Below are 20005 nucleotides of genomic sequence, written 5' to 3' on the forward strand. Positions count from 1 at the left end.
GGCACCGGGAATCGAACCCAGCCACCCTCAGCATGGTCTTGCTTTGTAGTCGCGCGTCTTACCACACGGCTAAGGAGGGCCCCAAAGCAAATAAGATAATATGCGCTAATAATAATAATACTAAAAAACATAATAATAATAGGATAACAATAAGATAATATCAGACCTATGCGCCGCCGCAACCGGTAATTTTTTTGCGCCGCCGCCGTATGAAAATTGACCCCGCCGCTTGGCCACTAGGCCCCTTGTTATATAGCGTATGTTCGGTCAAACATATTTTGTTCTAAAACCGACTGACAATTTAATTATTCAAAAATGTCCCACATTTTTCGTCGGAATTTATGGAAATGCTCCAATAACGCCAGTAGATATTCCTTTAAGAATTACAGAGTCAGAAATTTTATGAAAAATTCCATATGAACTTCATTTGACAATACCTTCACTATCTGGAACTATCTGGAGATTTTTTGGGATATTCGGCGGGAAATTTGGTTGAGTTGGAGAAGTAATTTAAAAAGAGTTTTAGGGGATTTTCTGGAGAAACTCCAGTGAGAACTTTTATAGAACTTCTCAGAGGCATTGTATGCGGAATTACTGATATAATTTCCAAGGGAGCACATCTTAAAAAATCTGGGGAAGTTTTCGGAAGCGTGAATTCTTGAATTCATTGACAGATTCTCAGAAAAAAATCTAAAGAAATTTTGAAGGATTTCCTATGAAAAATACACAGATTGAAAATGAAAAAACTTTCGAAAAAAAATTCAGGAGGAATACATTGAGGACTTTCAAAAGGAACTCAAGGAGGACCTTCTGGAAGATTTCAAAGAGGAATACATGGAGGAACTCCTAGAGGAACTTCCGGAGCAATCTTTTGGGGAACTTCCGAAGCAATTCTCTGAGGAAATTTCGGAGGAATACCTGAAGGAATTCCTTCAGGAGGCAGCAGCGTTGGCAGGCAGCAGCGAGGCAGCGTTGCCGGAAGAGGGTGAGCTCGATGGGGCCCCTCTTGAGGACTGCTGGAGTACAGTTAAAGCAGCCATTAACGACGCAGCGGAGAACATCGTCGGGTATATGGGTCGAAGTCGACGGAACGATTGGTTCGACGAAGAGTGCAGACAGATTCTGGAGGAGAAGGACGCAGCGCGGGCGGTCGCGCTGCAGCAAGGTACCCGGCAGAACGTGGAACGTTATAGACGGAAGCGGAGACAGCAGACCCGCCTTTTTCAGGAGAAGAAACGCCGCCTGGAAGAAGCGGAGTGCGAGGAGATGGAACAGCTGTGCCGTTCTCAAGATACACGCAAGTTCTATCAGAAGCTCAACGCATCCCGCAAAGGCTTCGTGCCGCGAGCCGAAATGTGCCGGGATAAGGATGGGAGCATCTTGACGGACGAACGTGTGGTGATCGAAAGGTGGAAGCAGCACTACGAGGAACATCTGAATGGCGCTGAGAGTACAGGCAGTGAAAGTCAAGGCAGCGGAGGAGATGACTACGTCAGTTGGAATGGAAGCCAACCAGCCCCCACCTTGAGGGAAGTTAAGGATGCCATTCAACAGCTAAAGACCAATAAAGCAGCTGGTAAGGATGGTATCGGAGCTGAGCTCATCAAGATGGGCCCGGAAAAGCTGGCCACTTGCCTGCACAAACTGATAGTCAGAATCTGGGAAACCGAACAGCTACCGGAGGAGTGGAAGGAAGGGGTTATATGCCCCATCTACAAGAAAGGCGACAAACTGGAGTGTGAGAACTTTCGAGCGATCACCATCCTTAATGCCGCCTACAAAGTGATATCCCAGATCATCTTCCGTCGTCTGTCACCATTAGTGAACGAGTTCGTGGGAAGTTATCAAGCCGGCTTCGTTGATGGCCGCTCGACAACAGACCAGATCTTTACTGTACGGCAAATCCTTCAAAATGCCGTGAATACCAGGTCCCAACGCACCATCTGTTCATTGATTTCAAGGCGGCATACGACAGTATAGACCGCGTAGAGCTATGGAAAATTATGAACGAGAACGGCTTTCCTGGGAAGCTTACCAGACTGATCAAAGTAACGGTGGATGGTGTGCAATTTGTGTGAAGATTTCGGGCGAACACTCTAGTTCATTCGAAACGCGCCGAGGACTAAGACAAGGTGATGGACTTTCGTGTCTGTTGTTCAACATTGCGCTAGAAGGTGTCATACGTAGAGTCAGGTGTAACACCCCGGTACGATTTTCAACAGATCCAGTCAATTTATTTGTTTCGCGGATGACATGGACATTGTCGGCCGAACATTTGCAAAGGTGGCAGAACTGTACACCCGCATGAAACGTGAAGCAACAAAAGTTGGACTGGTGGTGAATGCGTCAAAGACAAAGTACATGCTTGTGGGCGGAACCGAGCGCGACAGGGCCCGCCTGGGAAGCAGTGTTACGATAGACGGGGATACCTTCGAGGTGGTCGACGAATTCGTCTACATTGGATCCTTGCTAACGGCTGATAACAATGTTAGTTGTGAAATACGAAGGCGCATCATCTGTGGTTGTCAGGCCTACTACGGGCTCCAGAAAAAACTGCGGTCAAAAAAGATTCGCCACCGCACCAAATGTGTCATGTACAAGACGTTAATAAGACCGGTTGTCCTCTACGGACATGAAACATGGACAATGCTCGAGGAGGACTTGCAAGCACTCGGAGTATTCGAGAGACGGGTGCTTAGGACCATCTTTGGCGGTGTGCAAGAAGACGGTGTGTGGCGGCGAAGAATGAACCATGAGCTCGCCCAACTCTACGGCGAACCCAGTATCCAGAAGGTAGCTAAAGCCGGAAGGGTACGATGGGCAGGACATGTTGTAAGAATGCCGGACAGCAACCCTGCAAAGATGGTGTTTGCTTCCGATCCGGCAGGTACGAGACGGCGTGGAGCGCAGCGAGCGAGATGGGCAGACCAGGTGCAGAACGACTTGGCGAGCGTGGGGCGTATCCGAGGATGGAGAGATGCGGCCTCGAACCGTGCATTGTGGCGTCAAATTGTTGATTCAGTGTTATCTGTTTAGATGTTAACTAAATAAATGAAATGAACCTGAAGGAATATTCAGAGGAATTCCAGGAAGCGCTTTTTGAGGAATTCATGGAGGAACTTCCGGAGAAATTCCTGGAGAAACTTCAGGAGGAATTCCTGTAGGAACATCCGTAGTAATTCTTTCAGGAATTCCTGGAAGAACTTGCGGAAGAATTCCTGGAGGAACTTCCGGAGGATTTCTTGGAAGGAATTTCCGGAGGAACTACAAGAGGAATTTCCGGAGGAATCCCTTGAGGAACTTCCGGAGGAATTGCTGGAGAAGCTTGCGGAGGAATTCCTGGAGGAACTTCCTGAGGATATCTAGGAGGAACCTCATGAGGAATTCCTGGAAGATTTTTTTGAGAAATTCTGGGGGGAATTTTTGGAAAAAATCCGAATTCCGGGAGGAACGTCCGAAGAAACCCGTAAGGGAATTTCTGGAGGAAATCCTGGAGAAACTTCCGGAGGATTTCCTGAAGGAATTTCCGGAGGAACTTCTGGAGTAATTCCGGGAGGAATTTCTGGAGGAGCTCTGGGAGGAACATCCGAAGGAATTTCGGTAGGAACATCCGGAGGAATTCCGGGAGGAACATCCGGAGGAACTTCCGATTGAATTCCGGGTTGAACTTCCGGAGAAATTCCTGGAGAAGCTTCCTGAGGAATTCCGGGAGGAACCTTCTGAGAATATCCTGGATTGGAATTCAGAGAAAGCTTCCGGAGGAATTCCGGGAATAATTTTCGGAAACTTCCGGACGAATTCCGTAAGGAGCTTCCTGACGGAACTTTCGGACGAATTCTGGAGGAATTCCAGAATAAACTTCCGGAGGAACTCTGGGATAAACTTTTGGAAGAATTTCCGGAGGAATTCCAGGAGGAACTTCCGGAGAAATTCCGGGAGGAGCATACGGAGGAATTCCTGTATGGACTGTGAAAATCCGATTCCAATGCAATTCAAATCCACTTCCTATCCAATCGCACAATCAAATACAATTCCAACTCTATACAAATTTCAGTCGCATTCCAATCCATCATCACTAAAATTCCAATAACATGCCATTCACGTTCCAATAAAATTCAATTCAATCCACAACCAATCTAATTCTAATACCATTCCAATTCAAATCCAATCTAATTGCACTCCAATCCAATTCCATTCCAATTCAATTCATCCAATTCAGTATTCGTGAAAAAGCACCAAACACTTCAACATATACAGAAAGAAAATGACTAAATATTATGTTTGTTGAAGTTCTGGTTGTACCAACTGTTCGTCAGACGGTTGTATAAACTGAATTGGTCGCACAAACTTGGGGGCGGAGTCAAAGTTGTACAACATGTCGGAGCGTGTGTGGGGCCCCTGTATACACTGTACTGGGTTTAATTCGTCGTTATGCTGCCGGCTTCAGCGATGTTTATTGTATAAAAACACTATTTTACTCATGTATCAGGAGTATTTTAGCTTCATCAGTTTGGTCTCCATGTTACCTGGTCCGTACGCTGGCACTCGAAAGAATTCAGAAAATTTTCATTAGGTTCAGCTGCCTTGGAACGACCAATTTAACTTTCCGAGCTAGTTGCTAGTTGCTATAGCAACGACTATAGTCGTTGCAAACTGATCGACTTGAAAACTCTTTCCGCCAGGCGCATAAAAATGCAGAAATTGTTTACATTCGACCTCCTAACAGGGAATCTGTATTGTCCCGAACTATTGGAGCTCGTACGATGGAATGTTCCCTCACGCAGATTAGGAAATTCGCCTTTATTTGTGATTCCTTTTCACAGAACAAACTTTAGCTACAACAATTGTTTTGATTTGCGTTTGCGTTCTTTTAACGATGTTTGTCACAAGTTCAATTCCATTCTTTCTAAAAATGTGTTATGTGCTAGAGAATTAGAATAATTTAGCTATTAAGAAAGCAATATGTGCGACAAGGTCAAAGTCGATTGAATAAATAAAATTGAAATTCATCCGTCATTACGCATTCTTGTCCGAGGTACCCCCTGAGCCCGGTGAAGGTATCCCCGGGGTAGTCTAAGTAATTTTCTAATGCATTTTCACCTCGCTAACTCTATGTTATCAGAAACGGTTCACATTGCACGATATACACGGGCAATTTGACCGAATTCTGTTTGGCCGAATGCCGTTTTGCCGAATAGTTTAAAATATTATACACCCGATTCTTTTTTTACACGGGGGATGCGTGCCGTGTGAAAAAAATCCGTGTAAAAATAAACCGTGTTATTTCGAGAAACTGTGTAAAAATAATCCGTGTTATTTCGAGAATCCGTGCAAAAAAAATCCGTGTTATTTCGAGAATCCATGTAAAAAAAGCCGTGTAAAAAATATCCGTGTAAAAAAAGTCACTGGCTCTTTGTTAATATGGGGGATGCGTTCCGTGTAAAAATAAATCCGTGTAAAAATAATCCGTGTTATTTCGAGAAACCGTGTAAAAAAATCCGTGTTATTTCGTGAATCCGTGTAAAAAAAGCCGTGTAAAAAAAATCCGTGTGAAAATAATCCTTGTAAAAAAAGAATCGGGTGTATTATGATTATGAGTAGTGAAAAGTATGCAATGAAAAGTGAAAAGTGCCAAGTAAGAAGTGGAAAGTGAGTAGTGCAAAGTGAGAAGAGGAATATTAGAAGTGGAAAGTGAGTAGTATGAAGTAAAAGGTGAGAAGTGAAATGTAGGAAGTGAAAAGTGAAAAGTGTGAAATGAGAAATTTGAAGAAAGTAAAAAATTGAGAAGTAAAACGTGAAAAGTAAAAAGTGTGAAGTTAGAATATAAAAGTGAGAAGTGTGAAGTGCTAAATGAGCTTTTCTTCCTTATTCCCCCTTTCTTCTACTTTCTTGCTTTTTCCAATTCCTCTACCTTCTCCCTTATTTTTTCTTCTTTCTCCCCCTCTTCCTTCTACTTACTTTCGCTTTCTACCAGCTTTAATCGTTAGAAAGAAGTGAGATATGAAAAATAGAAAGTGAGAAGTGGGAATTGAGAAATAAAATGAAAAGTAAAAATGAGTAGTGAAAAATCAGAAAAAGAAAGTGAGAAGTAAGATATAAAAAGTAAGAACTGAGAAGTGAAGATTGAGAAAAAAGAAGTGAGAAGTGCTAAGTGATTAGTGAGTTGTAAGAAATGAGAGTTGAAAATTAAGGAGTGAGGTGTGTGAGGTGAGAAGTAAGAAGTGAGAAATAAAAAGTGAGCAGTGAGAACTGAGGACCGAGGAGTGAGAAGTGAGAAATGGGATGTGACTGGTTAGAAGTGGGGTGTAAGTATTGAAAATTGTGAAATTAACGCATATTTTTTCCAATTTACTTCATTCCTCTTTTTGCTCCCTTGATCCATCTTCTTTTTTCTTCCTTCATCTATTTCTTTCTTTCTTCTTTCCTCGTCTCTATTCCTTCTTTATTTTTTCTTCCTTTTCCTTTACCCTTTCACTTTGATCTTTTCGTTACTTTGCCTTCTATTTATTTTCGTTTTCATTCTTTTTTTCTTGTCCTATCTTCCTTGTTTCGTTTTTCTTTGTCCTACGTCATTATCCTTTCGTCCCTTTTCCTTCTTCCTCCTCCTTTCTTCCTTATTTCTTCGTCTTTTTCCTTATTTCTCCTCCTTTCTTCTTTTTGTCTTATATCTCACCACCCACATCTCACTTTTCAGCATCTCGCTTCTCACACTCCAATTATCATTCATCACTTCTCACTTCTTGCTTCTCCGGCGTTGAACTGAATTAAATTTAACAATAAAAAAACACCTTAATAAAGAAGAAAAAAACTCTTGCTTCTGTTTTCCTCACTACTCACTTCCTACTTCTCACTTCGAAACTTATAGCCCGCAATTGAGTCGTTTGATAACTGGCGACTGGCGACTGGCAAACTACCCCTGAATGACGAAAAGACTCAATGAAACTGAACGAGGGACTACCGCTACGAACTCAATTTTAAACGAATGGCTTAAGCGCCACCTCTAATAAGGACCATTCATCGTTGTGTATTTGCCCGCCATGAGACCTATCACTATTTAGGCCTAAGTTGTTCCTTGGAAAAGGTTGAGAAACAATCTTGCAGTCCCCGAATTTTTCCGCATCAGTCTTACAGTTTTTGCATTTCACTCAAAAGAACATAGCACCCCAAATCACCCTAAATGAACGGTCCTGAAACTTACCATAAAAGCTTTCTTTTATCATCACTGGAGGCTACCCACCATTTACACCATTTACATCGATGTCCACTTGATGATTGCCGCCGGAATGTCGCTCGGGCACGATACCGTCCACGATGGCCTTTTGGTGACGGAAAACCGGGATATTTGCAATCAACGGAGGCTCGACGGAGGATCTACATCTACACGGTGGAACGAGTGGTTCCTGAATCGGACACAGAAAGCCGTCGCACGGCTGTACGACAACGGAAACTTTAGACAACGCACATGGCACGCACATGATTTTACACAATCGCATTACCTTTCTGATCACTAGCTTCCTTGCACAAAGGTACTTCTGAACTTAGCTGATTGGGTGGGATTATCAGTTCACTATAATGAAACACGGGGAAATTAGCACTTAGAAAGATTTTAAAATAAACTCCAATTATCACTACCGCGGACACCGCGTATTCTGGCAGAGCCACACTTCCGAAACTTTATCGAGACTTCAGGCATATAGACGAGAAACTCTGTGGTCCTCAGATTTAAAGCCTCGAAACCGGAAGAACTTCAGTCCCGAACAAATTGAATAAAGTGGATTATCATGTTCTTTTGAGTGAAAATACATCTCGCTTCCGCGGATTGCATAAGATCTTGCCATCCCTTTCTACTGCCAATTCCAAAGTAACGTTTTGACCATCGGCATAAATCCGAACAGGTTTTTATATTTATTATCAGACTAAGGCCGGAGTGGCCTGTGCTGCACATAAAAGTCTTCTCCATTCAGCTCGGTCCATGGCTGCACTTCGCCAACCACGCAGTCTGCGGAGGGTCCGCAAATCGTCCTCCACCTGATCGATCCACCTTGCCCGCTGTGCACCTCGCCTTATTGTTCCCGTCGGATCATTGTCGAGAACCATTTTCACCGGATTACTGTCCGACATTCTGGCTACGTGCCCGGCCCACCGCAGTCTTCCGATTTTCGCGGTGTGAACGATGGATGGTTCTCCCAACAGCTGATGCAATTCGTGGTTCATTCGCCTCCTCCACGTACCGTCCGCCATCTGCACCCCACCATAGATGGTACGCAGCACTTTCCTTTCGAAAACTCCAAGTGCGCGTTGGTCCTCCACGAGCATCGTCCAGGTCTCGTGTCCGTAGAGGACTACCGGTCTAATGAGCGTTTTGTAGATTGTCAGTTTTGTACGGCGGCGAACTCTATTCGATCGGAGCGTCTTGCGGAGTCCAAAGTACGTACGATTTCCAGCCACTATGCGTCTCCGAATTTCTCTGCTGGCGTCATTTGGTCAGTTAGGAAAAGCGAAGGAATATCAGTAGATCATTTTTGTTATTTGAAGTTTACCTCTGCGTCTCCACGAAAACCCAGGAATTATTATCAGTTAGTCGGTCGATGCCTACCGACTAACTGATCTAACGGATCTGGATTCACTCTGATAAGCGATGAGACCGTGCCATTTTTTTACACAATTATTTTAACTAACAATGATTCATCCGCACAAATCAGAACTACATTCCTGCACATCGAACATGATGAAACGCGTATCAATTGATTTATTTCTCGAAACTGTTGAGGATTGCGTTCTGGACGATCGAAACGACGCGCAGCACTCTGTACTTATTTGACCGATGGCTACTGTAAACTATGGAAGCCATATTACAGTGGGCTGGACGTTAGTGCGTATGCCGGAAGAAAGACCAGCGAAAGCGATGGTTGGTAGAGAACCTGGAAGAGGATGTCGGCTCCGGGCTAGACCGCGCTCTCGCTGGCTGTGTACAATCGGAGAAGACGCGCGAGAAGGTGTGCAGGGAGACTGACGACTGGTGGCCCAAGAACGAGCGACCAGGAACAAGACATTACATTTGGAGTGTACGACTATCATGGCTATGGGTAGGTACACACACAGACAACCTCAATTCGTCCAGTTGAATCGATCGGTATATAACACTATGAGTCTCCGGGCCTTATATGAAAAAGTTTGTTTTTGGAGAGAACATATAGCTTTAACTTATACTAAGTATACTGCCGTCATACGCATATTTGTCCCAGGTTTGCTGGGATTCCCTATGTACATGGGACAATTATGCGTAGAACGGCAGTATACGAGAAAGGCAAAACGGCTGAGTCAAAAAAAAGTATGTTATATAAAAGGCGTTATTATCGAGAAAAAGACCTTGCTTGACAGATGAACCATATTTTCAGGGATTAATATTTTTGAAAGAATCGTTTTTCTATGTATTGAAGAATCGTTTTGATTTATTGGAAATTTTTGTGTCACTTGACAGAACTACAGTCTAACGGATTTACAGCTTAGGATCACATAACATAAATAATAATTCAATATCACGCCAATCGAGCAGAATCGTATGTCGTATCCTGCTATTAATCCACATGAAAAACGAGGACTTTATTTACAACATAAAATGGATAAAAATCAAAACTAAAGAGATCCCATCGGAGTGTCTATTGTATTAATTAAATTTTATTATTCAAACATTTTTCCGCAAGTCTTCATCTGCTTGAAATCTCTAAATGTAACATAGTTAACTAGAAAACGATCTTACTGAAGAAACTACATTGATGACACAGTGAAGCACCGTGAAAAACTCCTCCGCCGCTTTGCATTGCATTTACATGTGGCTCTTGTCGAACAGGAACTCGCCCAGTTTGGGGGCGCTCTTCTTCATCTTGCTCAGGGTGACAATCTTCTCGGCCAGCTCGCGCTGTCCCTTGTGCTGCTCGTCCAGGTACTCGCCGGTCAGGTAATCGGCCAACTATATTGGAAAGAAGCATTTAATGACAATCTTGTCGTTTGGACAGAGGTGGATCGGAAACTTACGTGGAAGTCGTTGCTGCCTTCTTCGCAGGCCTTGATGACACCGCGAATGCTGTGGGTCACTTCTTCCTCCTTCTTCAGGGCGGCACGCAGAGCGGATTCACCATCGGTTCCGGGTGGCACTTGGTAGGTCTAAGGGGAGAACGAACATATTCGAAATTGAAATATTTCCTAAAATTGAACTTTGAAAACGGTCGCCTTACGTAGTCCAAGTTGAAGCTGGCCTTGTCGACGGGTCCCTGACCGCGCATCAGGGCGTACTCGATCAGCTTGATGCCGTGTTCGCGCTCCTCGCCGGCGGCATGGAAGAAGAACTTCTCGAAACCGGGCAGGTTGACCTTCTCCTGGGCGAAATAGGCGGCGTACTTCAGGTAGACGATCGAGGCATCGAACTCCTTGTTGATCTGGCGGTGCAGTGCCGTGAGGCACTGGTCATCGATGCCGTTCCATTTGTAGTCGCCGGTTGCTCCTGAATAGAATTTAGTAGATAAATATGATAAAAAGGAATGAAAAATTTTGTAAGGCACAAAATGATTTAAAAAATAGTGAGGAATCTCTTTTAATTGAAGAAGCGACTCCTGGTGAAATTGCTTGAGCAATAACTAGAATAATTACCGATAAATAAAACTCCAAGTGTTCAAGTGCAGGCCAATTGAATACCAAATTTTCAAAACTACTTATCTGCTTTTGCAAACAAAGACTCAAACGGCGATTTGTCGATTATGACAGCACTCCCTCGCAAACTAACACCATCAATACATAAGTGAAGACTTCGGCTACCTGTTGATAAGACGTTTTGCAAATTTGGTATTGAGTTAGAGAATAGGCAGCACCAACGTACCCTGCGGCGTGTGAAGACTTTATCGAAAAACCTTTAAAAGAAGCTTCCTTTTTGAAAATAACGAAAAGGCAATGGGCAGGAAACACACTAACCGAATATCCTTTGCTCGTATTTCTTACAATTATGATATTAAAAGAATTTCTCAAAAGCAACGACCTTTTCACTTTTTATAATCAGGAAAAAAAATCAGGGGGAAAAAGGTGGATTAAGGTTTTTATTTCATAAATATTTTATCTCATCCTGTCCGTATATTTGATCATTGAAATGTAAAGTAGGCTTTGGAATTAAAACAACAAAAACTAAAAACAAATTGAAAACGCGGACTTTCAGGTGCCATTTATTCGCGTGTTATGGTCAACACGTACCAAAAGTGACTGTTTTTAAATGCAAATTGCAATGAAAACAATTAGATCAGTGGGATATACATCGAAGGGATCGCTTCTCAAGGTGCGTATTGAACTATTTACAGTGATAGTTTAGTCAATCGGTCTGCTTTAGTTTGAATATTTAGTCAGGAAATAGCTGTACGGATTTTGATCCTTTGATAAAAATTCCGTCCATGGTGGACGAACTTTGATTCAGGTGGTGTCCGTTTTGTTCCTCATTCACTTCAAAAATAGAAGCGAGTTTTCCAGAGACAATAACAAAATATGCTAAAGTGCTTAAGTGTACGGATTTCCAACTTCAAAACTCATAAGTGTTTGCAGCGCAATGTCAGAAACACAACCACACGTGACGATTGCTTTGATCAAACTCTCGGAAAGCAAAATCGCTATAGTAGCAACAGTTGTTCGACCTTTACAAATAGTCAATTCTTATTTTTCACTATGAGAAAAAAACGGTAAGAAATAAGAAATAAAAATTTGAGAGTCTGAAGTGAAAATGAGAGGACGTTTTTTTTTACCAATTACTGATTGTGAGAAGTAACAAGTGACAATTGGTAAGTCAAATTTGAGAAATCTCTCCTCGCATTTTTTGACTGGAGTACTCACCTCCAGTTTTTCACTGTCTTGTTGGACTAAATGATCTGTTCGGCAAACAACAATCATTGTTGGTTGATCGAGCAATTAACAATTCTCTCGGATTTCGATCCGATTTCATTTGAAATTCAATCCGAATTCTCTTGGAATTAACTTCAAGTTTTTTCGGTATTTGATTCGAAATCATTCGAATTCCGAACCGATTTTCTTCAGGCTTCGATTTTTTGATCCACATTTCCACATCCAGAATTCAATTCGAATTAGATCCGAAGTCTTTCAGAATGCGTTTCGAATTCTTCCGAAATGTGTTTCAAATTATTTGGAAATTCTATCTGAATTCTTTCGGAATACGACCCAAATTCCTTCAAAGTCTGTTCTAATGTTTTTTTTGGAATTCGATTCAAATTCTTTCAGTATTCGATTTGACTTTTTTGAAAATTTATTTCCAGAATTGATTTTATTTCAATTCTTCCCGAGTTCAGGAGCTCCGGAACCAAATTGATACGAAATTCAATCAGAACTGTTTCAGAGTTCGATCCAAATTCTTTCAAAATTCGATCCGAATTACTGGATACGAGTTTCTTTTGGAATTCGATCCAAATTCTTCGAGAATTTGATCCGAACTTCTTCATAATTCGATCCGAATTCATTCAGAACTCGATCCCAATTCCTTCAGAATTCGATTCGAATTCTTTAAAAATTTAACCCATGTCCTACTGAGTCCGTTCCGAATTCTTCTGAAGTTCAATCAAAATACTTCTTGTATTCGATTTTTTCCGGAATTTGATTCAAATTGTTTCGAAATTCGATCTGAACTGTTCTAGAATTCGATCCAAATTCCTTAAAGAATTATATTTGAACCCCTGAATTTGCTTCGAATTCCATCAGAATTTAATCCAAATTCCTTAAATAATTTGATAAGAATTCTCGCTTAACTTTTCAAAAGGACCTAAGTAACATTTTTTTTAAGAATTAATTTTAATAGCGAAATCAACAAAACAACATGAAAGCTTTTGATTGCAGTACTCAAATTAATTCATGAAAAAAATGTAACTAAGGTCCTTTTGGAAAGTTAAGCGAGAATTCCTTCATAATCTTCAGATCCAAGATGTTCCGAACCGAACTGTTTGAGAATTTGATCCGAATTGTTTCGAAATTGAATTCTAATTCTTTCGGAATTCAATCCAAATTTTACAAAATATGATTCCTTCAGAATCCGATCCGAATTCCTTCATCAGAATTCGATTTGAATTCCTTCATCAGAATTCGATCCGAATTCCTTCATCAGAATTCGATCCGAATTCCTTCATCAGAATTCGATCCGAATTTCTTCATCAGAATTCGATCCGAATTCCTCCAGAATTCGATCCGAATTCCTCCAGAATTCGATCCGAATTCCTCCAGAATTCGATCCGAATTCCTTCATCAGAATTCGATCCGAATTTCTTTATCAGAATTCGATCCGAATTCCTTCATCAGAGTTCGATCCGAATTCCTTCATCAGAATTCGATCTGAATTTCTTCATCAGAATTCGATCCGAATTCCTTCATCAGAATTCGATCCGAATTTCTTCATCAGAATTTATTCCGAATTCTATCTGAATACCTTCATCAGAATTCGATCCGAATTCATTCATCAGAATTCGATCCGAAATCCTTCAGAATTCGATCCTAATTCCTTCATCAGAATTCGATCCAAATTCCTTCATCAGAATTCGATCGGAATTTATCCAGAATTCGATCCAAATTCCTCCAGAATTCGATCCGAATTCCTCCAGAATTCGATCCGAATTCCTTCATCAGAACTCGATCCGAATTCCTTCATCAGAATTCGATCCGAATTCCTTCATCAGAGTTCGATCCGAATTCCTTCATCAGAATTCGATCTGTATTTCTTCATCAGAATTCGATCCGAATTCCTTCATCAGAATTCGATCCGAATTTCTTCATCAGAATTTATTCCGAATTCGATCTGAATACCTTCATCAGAATTCGATCCGAATTCATTCATCAGAATTCGATCCGAAATCCTTCAGAATTCGATCCTAATTCCTTCATCAGAATTCGATCCAAATTCCTTCATCAGAATTCGATCGGAATTTATTCATCAGAATTCTATCCGAATTCCTTCATCAGAATTCTATCCGAATTCCTTCATCACAATTCTATCCGAATTCCTTTAGAATTCGATCCGAATTTCTCATCAGAATTCTATCCAAATTCCTTCATCACAATTCTATCCGAAATCCTTCAGAATTCGATCCAAATTCCTTCATCAGAATTCGATCCGAATTCCTTCATAATTCGATCCAAATTCCTTCATCAGAATTCGATCCAAATTCCTTCATCAGAATTCGATCCGAATTCCTTCATCAGAATTAGATCCGAAATCCTTCAGAATTCGATCCAAATTCCTTCATAATTCGATCCAAATTCCTTCATCAGAAATCGATCCGAAATCCTTCAGAATTCGATCCGAATTCCTTCATCAGAATTCGATCCAAATTCCTTCATAATTCGATCCAAATTCCTTCATCAGAATTCGATCCGAAATCCTTCAGAATTCGATCCAAATTCCTTCATCAGAATTCGATCCAAATTCCTTCATCAGAATTCGATCCGAATTCCTTCATCAGAATTCGATCCGAAATCCTTCAGAATTCGATCCAAATTCCTTCATAATTCGATCCAAATTCCTTCATCAGAATTCGATCCGAAATCCTTCAGAATTCGATCCGAATTCCTTCATCAGAATTCGATCCAAATTCCTTCATAATTCGATCCAAATTCCTTCATCAGAATTCGATCCGAAATCCTTCAGAATTCGATCCAAATTCCTTCATCAGAATTCGATCCAAATTCCTTCATCAGAATTCGATCCGAATTCCTTCATCAGAATTCGATCCGAATTCCTTCATCAGAATTCGATCCGAATTCCTTCATCAGAATTCGATCCGAATTCCTTCATCAGAATTCGATCCGAATTCCTTCATCAGAATTCGATCCGAATTCCTTCATCAGAATTCGATCGGAATTTCTTCATCAGAATTCTATCCGAATTCCTTCATCAGAATTCTATCCGAATTCCTTCATCAGAATTCCTTCAGAATTCGATTCGAATTCTCTCAGAATTTAATCCAAATTCTCTCAGAATTCGATCTGAATTCCTTTGGAATTCGATCCGAATTCCTTCAGAATTCGATCCGAATTCCTTCAGAATTCTATCCGAACTCCTTCCGAATTCGATCCGAAATCTTTCAAAATTTTATCCGAACTCCTTCAGAATTCGATCCGAACTCTTTCAGGATTCTATCAGATCTCCTTTCGAATTCGATCAGAACTCCTTCCGAATTCGATCCAAACTCCTTTAAAATTCGATGCGAACTCCTTCAGAATTCGAACCGAGCTCCTTCTGAACTCCTTCCGAATTCGATCCGAACTCCTTCAAAATTTTAACCGAACTCCTTCAGAATTCGATCCGAACTCCTTCAGAATTCGATCCGAACTCCTTCAGAATTCGATCCGAACTCCTTCCGAATTCGATCCGAATTCGATCCGAAATCCTTCAAAATTTTATCCGAACTCCTTCAGAATTCGATCCGAACTCCTTCAGAATTCGATCCGAACTATTTCAGGATTCTATCAGATCTCCTTCCGAATTCGATCCGAACTGCTTCCGAATTCGATCCGAATTCCTTCAGAATTCAATGTGAACTCCTTTCGAATTCGATCCGAACTCCTTCCGAATTCGACCCAAACTCCTTTAAAATTCGATGCGAACTCCTTCAGAATTCGATCCGAGTTCCTTCCGAACTCCTTCCGAATTCGATCACAGCTCCTTCCGAACTCCTTCCGAATTCGATCCGAACTCCTTCAGAATACAATGCGAACTCTTTCAGAATTTGATCCGAATTCCCTCTGAATTCGATCTAAGCTCCTTCAGAATTCGATGAGAACTCCTTCCGAATTCGATACGAACTCTTTCTGATTTCGATCCGAACTCCTTCCGAATTCGATCCGAACTCCTTCAGAACTCGATCCGAACTCCTTCCGAATTCAATCCGAACTCCTTCTGAATTCGATCCGAACTCTTTCCGAATTCGATCCGAACTCTTTCCGAATTCGATCCGAACTCTTTCCGAATTCGATCCGAACTCTTTCCGAATTCGATCCGAACTCTTTCCGAATTCGATCCGAACTCCTTCCGCATTCGATCCTAACTCCTTCAGAATTCAATCCGAACTCCTTCAGAATTCGATCCGAACTCTTTCGGAATTTGTCCGAACTCCTTCCGAATTCGATCCGAACTCCATCCGAATTCGATCCGAAATCTTTCAAAATTGTATCCGAACTTCTTCAGAATTCGATCCGAACTCTTTCTGAATTCTATCCGATCGCCTTCCGAATTCGATCCGAGCTCCTTCCGAATCCGATCCGAATTCCTTCAGAATTCAATGCGAACTCTTTCAGAATTCGATCCGAACTCCTTCTGAATTCGATCCGAACTCCTTCAGAATTCGATCCGAACTCCTTCAGAATTCGATCCAAACTCTTTCAGAATTCGATCCGAACTTTTTCAGAATTCGATCCGAACTCCTTCCGAATTCGATCCGAACTCTTTTAAAATTCGATGCGAACTCCTTCAGAATTCGATCCGAGCTCCTTCCGAACTCCTTCCGAATTCGATCCGAACTCCTTCTGAATTCGATCCAAATTCGATCCGAACTCCTTCAGAATTCGATCCGAACTCTTTCAGAATTTGATCAGAACTCCTTCCGAATTCGATCCGAACTCCTTCTGAATTCGATCCGATTTATGTTCTAAATTGTTTCGGAATTTGATCAATTTTTTCCGGAACTTTATAAAAAAAATAATAGAATTCGATTCGAATTCATCCAGAATTTGATCCGAATTCCGTAAGATCAATTTTTTCCGAAATTCGAATCCAATTATTCTAGAGTTGGATCAAAATTGTTCCAAACTTCGATCCGAACTGTTTCGGAATTTGATCCGAACTGTTTCGAATTCTCTCTAAATTCGATTCAAATTATACAGATTTTGATCCGAATTGATTGAGAATTTGATCCGAATTCTTCCAAAATTTGATCCGAATTTCTTCTGAATTTGATCCGAATTCCTTTAGATTAAGATCCGAATTCCTCCAGAATTCGATTCAAGAATTGGATCCAAAGTGTTTCGTAATTCGATCTGAACTATTTATTCCGGAATTCAATCCAAATTTTACAGAATACGATCCGAATTCTTCCAGAATTTTATCCGAATTACATCAGATTTAGATCTGAATTCAGAATTCAATCCGAATCCGTTCCTAAATCTTTTGAAATTTGATTCAAAATTTTCCGGTACTCGATTCGAATTCTTCCGGAATTGGATCCAAATTGTTTCGAAATTCACTTCGAGCTATGTCAGAATTCGATCCGAATTGTTTCGGAATTCAATCCAAATTTTACTAAATTCGATTCGAATTTCATCAGAAGTCAACAAGAATTCCGATTTTTGTTGGAATACGATCGAAATTCGATCCGAAATTCTTCAGAATCTGATTAGATTTCCTCAAGAATTCGATCAGCATTCCTGCTAAATCAGTCCCGATTTTTTTTTAATTCTAATTTGAATATTATTCGATTTTTTCCGAGATTCAAATGGAATTCTTCTGGAGTTGGATCAAAATGGTTTCGAAGTTCGATCCGAAACTTGTTCGTTTCGAAATCTTTCTGAATTCAATTCAAATTGTACAGATTTCGATCCGAATTTATCTAAAATTTGATCCGAATTTCTTTAGATTAAGCTCAGAAATCCCCCAGAATTCAGTGGCGTCGCGTAACCTCACTTTTTACCTGTGCACTAGTTATTCTTTACTTTTTTGCATGAAAATTCTTTAAATTTAAGTCCAGTGCACAGGTAGATTGAGGTTAGGGAAACGCCACTGCCAGAATTCGATTCGAATTCCTTCAGAAGCCGATTCGATTTCTGAGGATACATTCCAATTTTTTTTTTTTGAATACGATACAAATTCTTTTGGAATTCGATCTGAATTGTTTTAAAATTCGATACCAAATTTTCGAAAATTTGATTCGATTTCGTCCGGAATTGGATCCAAAGTGAATTTCAGAATTCGATTCGAATTGTTTAGGAATTCAATCCAAATTTTACAGAATTCGATCCGAATTATTCCAGATTTTTTTCCGAATTTCATCAGATTTAGATCCGAATTCAGAAATTGATTCAGAGTACGATTTTATCTGAATTTCTTAAAAATTTTATCCAAATTTCTTCAAAATAGGAATCGAATTCCTTCATAATTCAATCAAAATTCCTTCAGAGCTCGATCTTTTTAAATCAATCAAAATGCCTGCAGAATTCTATCCAAAATTATTCAGAATTCGATCCGAATTTGCTCAGAAGTCGATCTAAATTCTAAATTCCCTCCTAATTCGATCAAAAGTGTTTCAAAAATCGATCGAATTCCTTCAAAGTATTTCCGACTTGAAAAAAAAATGCCGAAAGTTAGAAGAAAAAAAGCCATCATTGTTCCAATTTCGGCATTTCTTGTCATCGGTCGATTGTGATTGAGTTTATGTTGCCAGTTATCGGCTTTCAGTCTGATAGAGATCGTAAACGGATATCCGTTCTATACTTGACATTTTGGTCATATTTATTTCAAATGTGGATCTCACATTCTGGTGAACACAATATTTAAAGATTATTGTGCTCAAACATGACAAAACTTTTTATACATCGAAAAATGTTATGAAACAAACGAGATAGAAAGTCACGTTTAAAACCTGCTACTCAACCTACCCAAAGATGCATACAATAAAGGTTTCAGAGCTAACAGATTTTGAAGCCTGGACAATAAAAATGTATTGCTATCACCAAGCTCAACAAACTATTCCTTATCACACCCACTTAACGCACCAACTACGTGGGAATCTACACCACCATGCCGTAAATACCGCTGATTAAACATACAACCGCATCGCAGTTCATCCTCATTTGCTCGTGAGAAATAAATCAAAGACCCATTCTGCAACGCACATCATGTGAGCCTCGTTCCAAATTGGCCAACAAAGAATTTATCTCGCACAGTTCGTCGAATTGCTCCGACCGACAGGCAATTTATCGCAGAGAATGCTTTCGCTTTCTACAGAATCGCAACGGGGGGCGTCTACTGCTGTTGCTGCTGGTCCTGGCTGGAACGAACTTTGGATACGCCGGCAATAGATGCAAAGGGCGCGCACTGTCCAGTGCACCCCAATCGGTCACTCACTACGCAAAAGCCACAACAGACAAAGAGACCTTTGTCCGTAAACAGGAAAGAGCACTGAATCAGTACGGGGGGTGTATTAGTGAGTGACTAACGACGAAGAAATCTCTTTCCCTTGACTGGCGACAATCGATCGCTAACGAGAGGCAAAAGGGCGACTGGGAAAACAACTCACTCAGCCCCCTAATGCAATGGAGGAATTGTGCGTCGTAATTATGGATTCGTCATTCATTTGGTGCTCTTTTCAAAACAATTAGGGTTTGAATGTCAAATTCTTGAGCTTACCTGCTTGTTCCTGGGCTTGTGCCGTTTCCTGGCTGAAGGACAGGATGGCTACGGCGATGGCTACCACTCCGAAGAAGATCGACTTCATCATTTCTCGTTACACAGTCTTTTGCAATATACCTGCAACGAAGCACGTAATCGATACACAGTTTTAGAAACGAAATTCACACTCGAAACCAGTCCAGGAAAAACTCACTAAATAGAACTAGAATTTCCGAACAGCTTCACTAGCTTTCAAACGCTGTCAACCTTTATACACACTGGCACAGAAGGTGACTTGATGGCTGCGATGGAATAAAAGGGAAGTAAAACTCACAGTCGTGTTGCTGCCACCTCTTTCGGTGTCCGATATTATTCTGATTGGGTCTCTCCGCAGTGGCCGGATCATATATTGACAGCGGGTAACTCTCGCGCGGTGACGGTGCGCTTGTGTCGGTGGCAATCACGTAGCCGCGATAACCCACACCAGCGACCACCACCCTCGCAGTGATACATCTCTACATATTGATATACAGATAAGAGTCATGGCACGCGAATGGTTGATGGTTGCCCTGGAAAAATGGTTTTGCGCACGACCCT

The 20005-nt window shown here is 41.1% G+C and overlaps 1 protein-coding gene across 2 annotated transcripts; it reads right to left on the reverse strand.

Annotated features, from left to right (window-relative positions):
* Positions 1–9407: 9407 nt before the first annotated feature.
* On the reverse strand, positions 9408–19784 carry LOC134225130 (ferritin heavy chain-like). 2 transcript variants are annotated; one of them, XM_062704937.1, is made up of 5 exons: positions 19623–19784; positions 19427–19546; positions 10236–10501; positions 10036–10164; positions 9408–9970 (listed from the first exon to the last, which is right to left on the reverse strand). In XM_062704937.1, the coding sequence occupies exons 2-5, from the start codon at positions 19515–19517 to the stop codon at positions 9827–9829; spliced, it is 630 nt and encodes a 209-aa protein (XP_062560921.1). In that variant the 5' UTR covers positions 19518–19546; positions 19623–19784; the 3' UTR covers positions 9408–9826. The 2 variants fall into 2 exon arrangements, with proteins under 2 accessions (XP_062560921.1, XP_062560931.1); XM_062704947.1 differs by having other exon boundaries at positions 19743–19761.
* Positions 19785–20005: the final 221 nt, after the last annotated feature.

The sequence above is a fragment of the Armigeres subalbatus genome, chromosome 1, assembly GCF_024139115.2.
Source record: "Armigeres subalbatus isolate Guangzhou_Male chromosome 1, GZ_Asu_2, whole genome shotgun sequence".
NCBI classification, from domain to species: Eukaryota; Metazoa; Arthropoda; class Insecta; order Diptera; family Culicidae; genus Armigeres; species Armigeres subalbatus.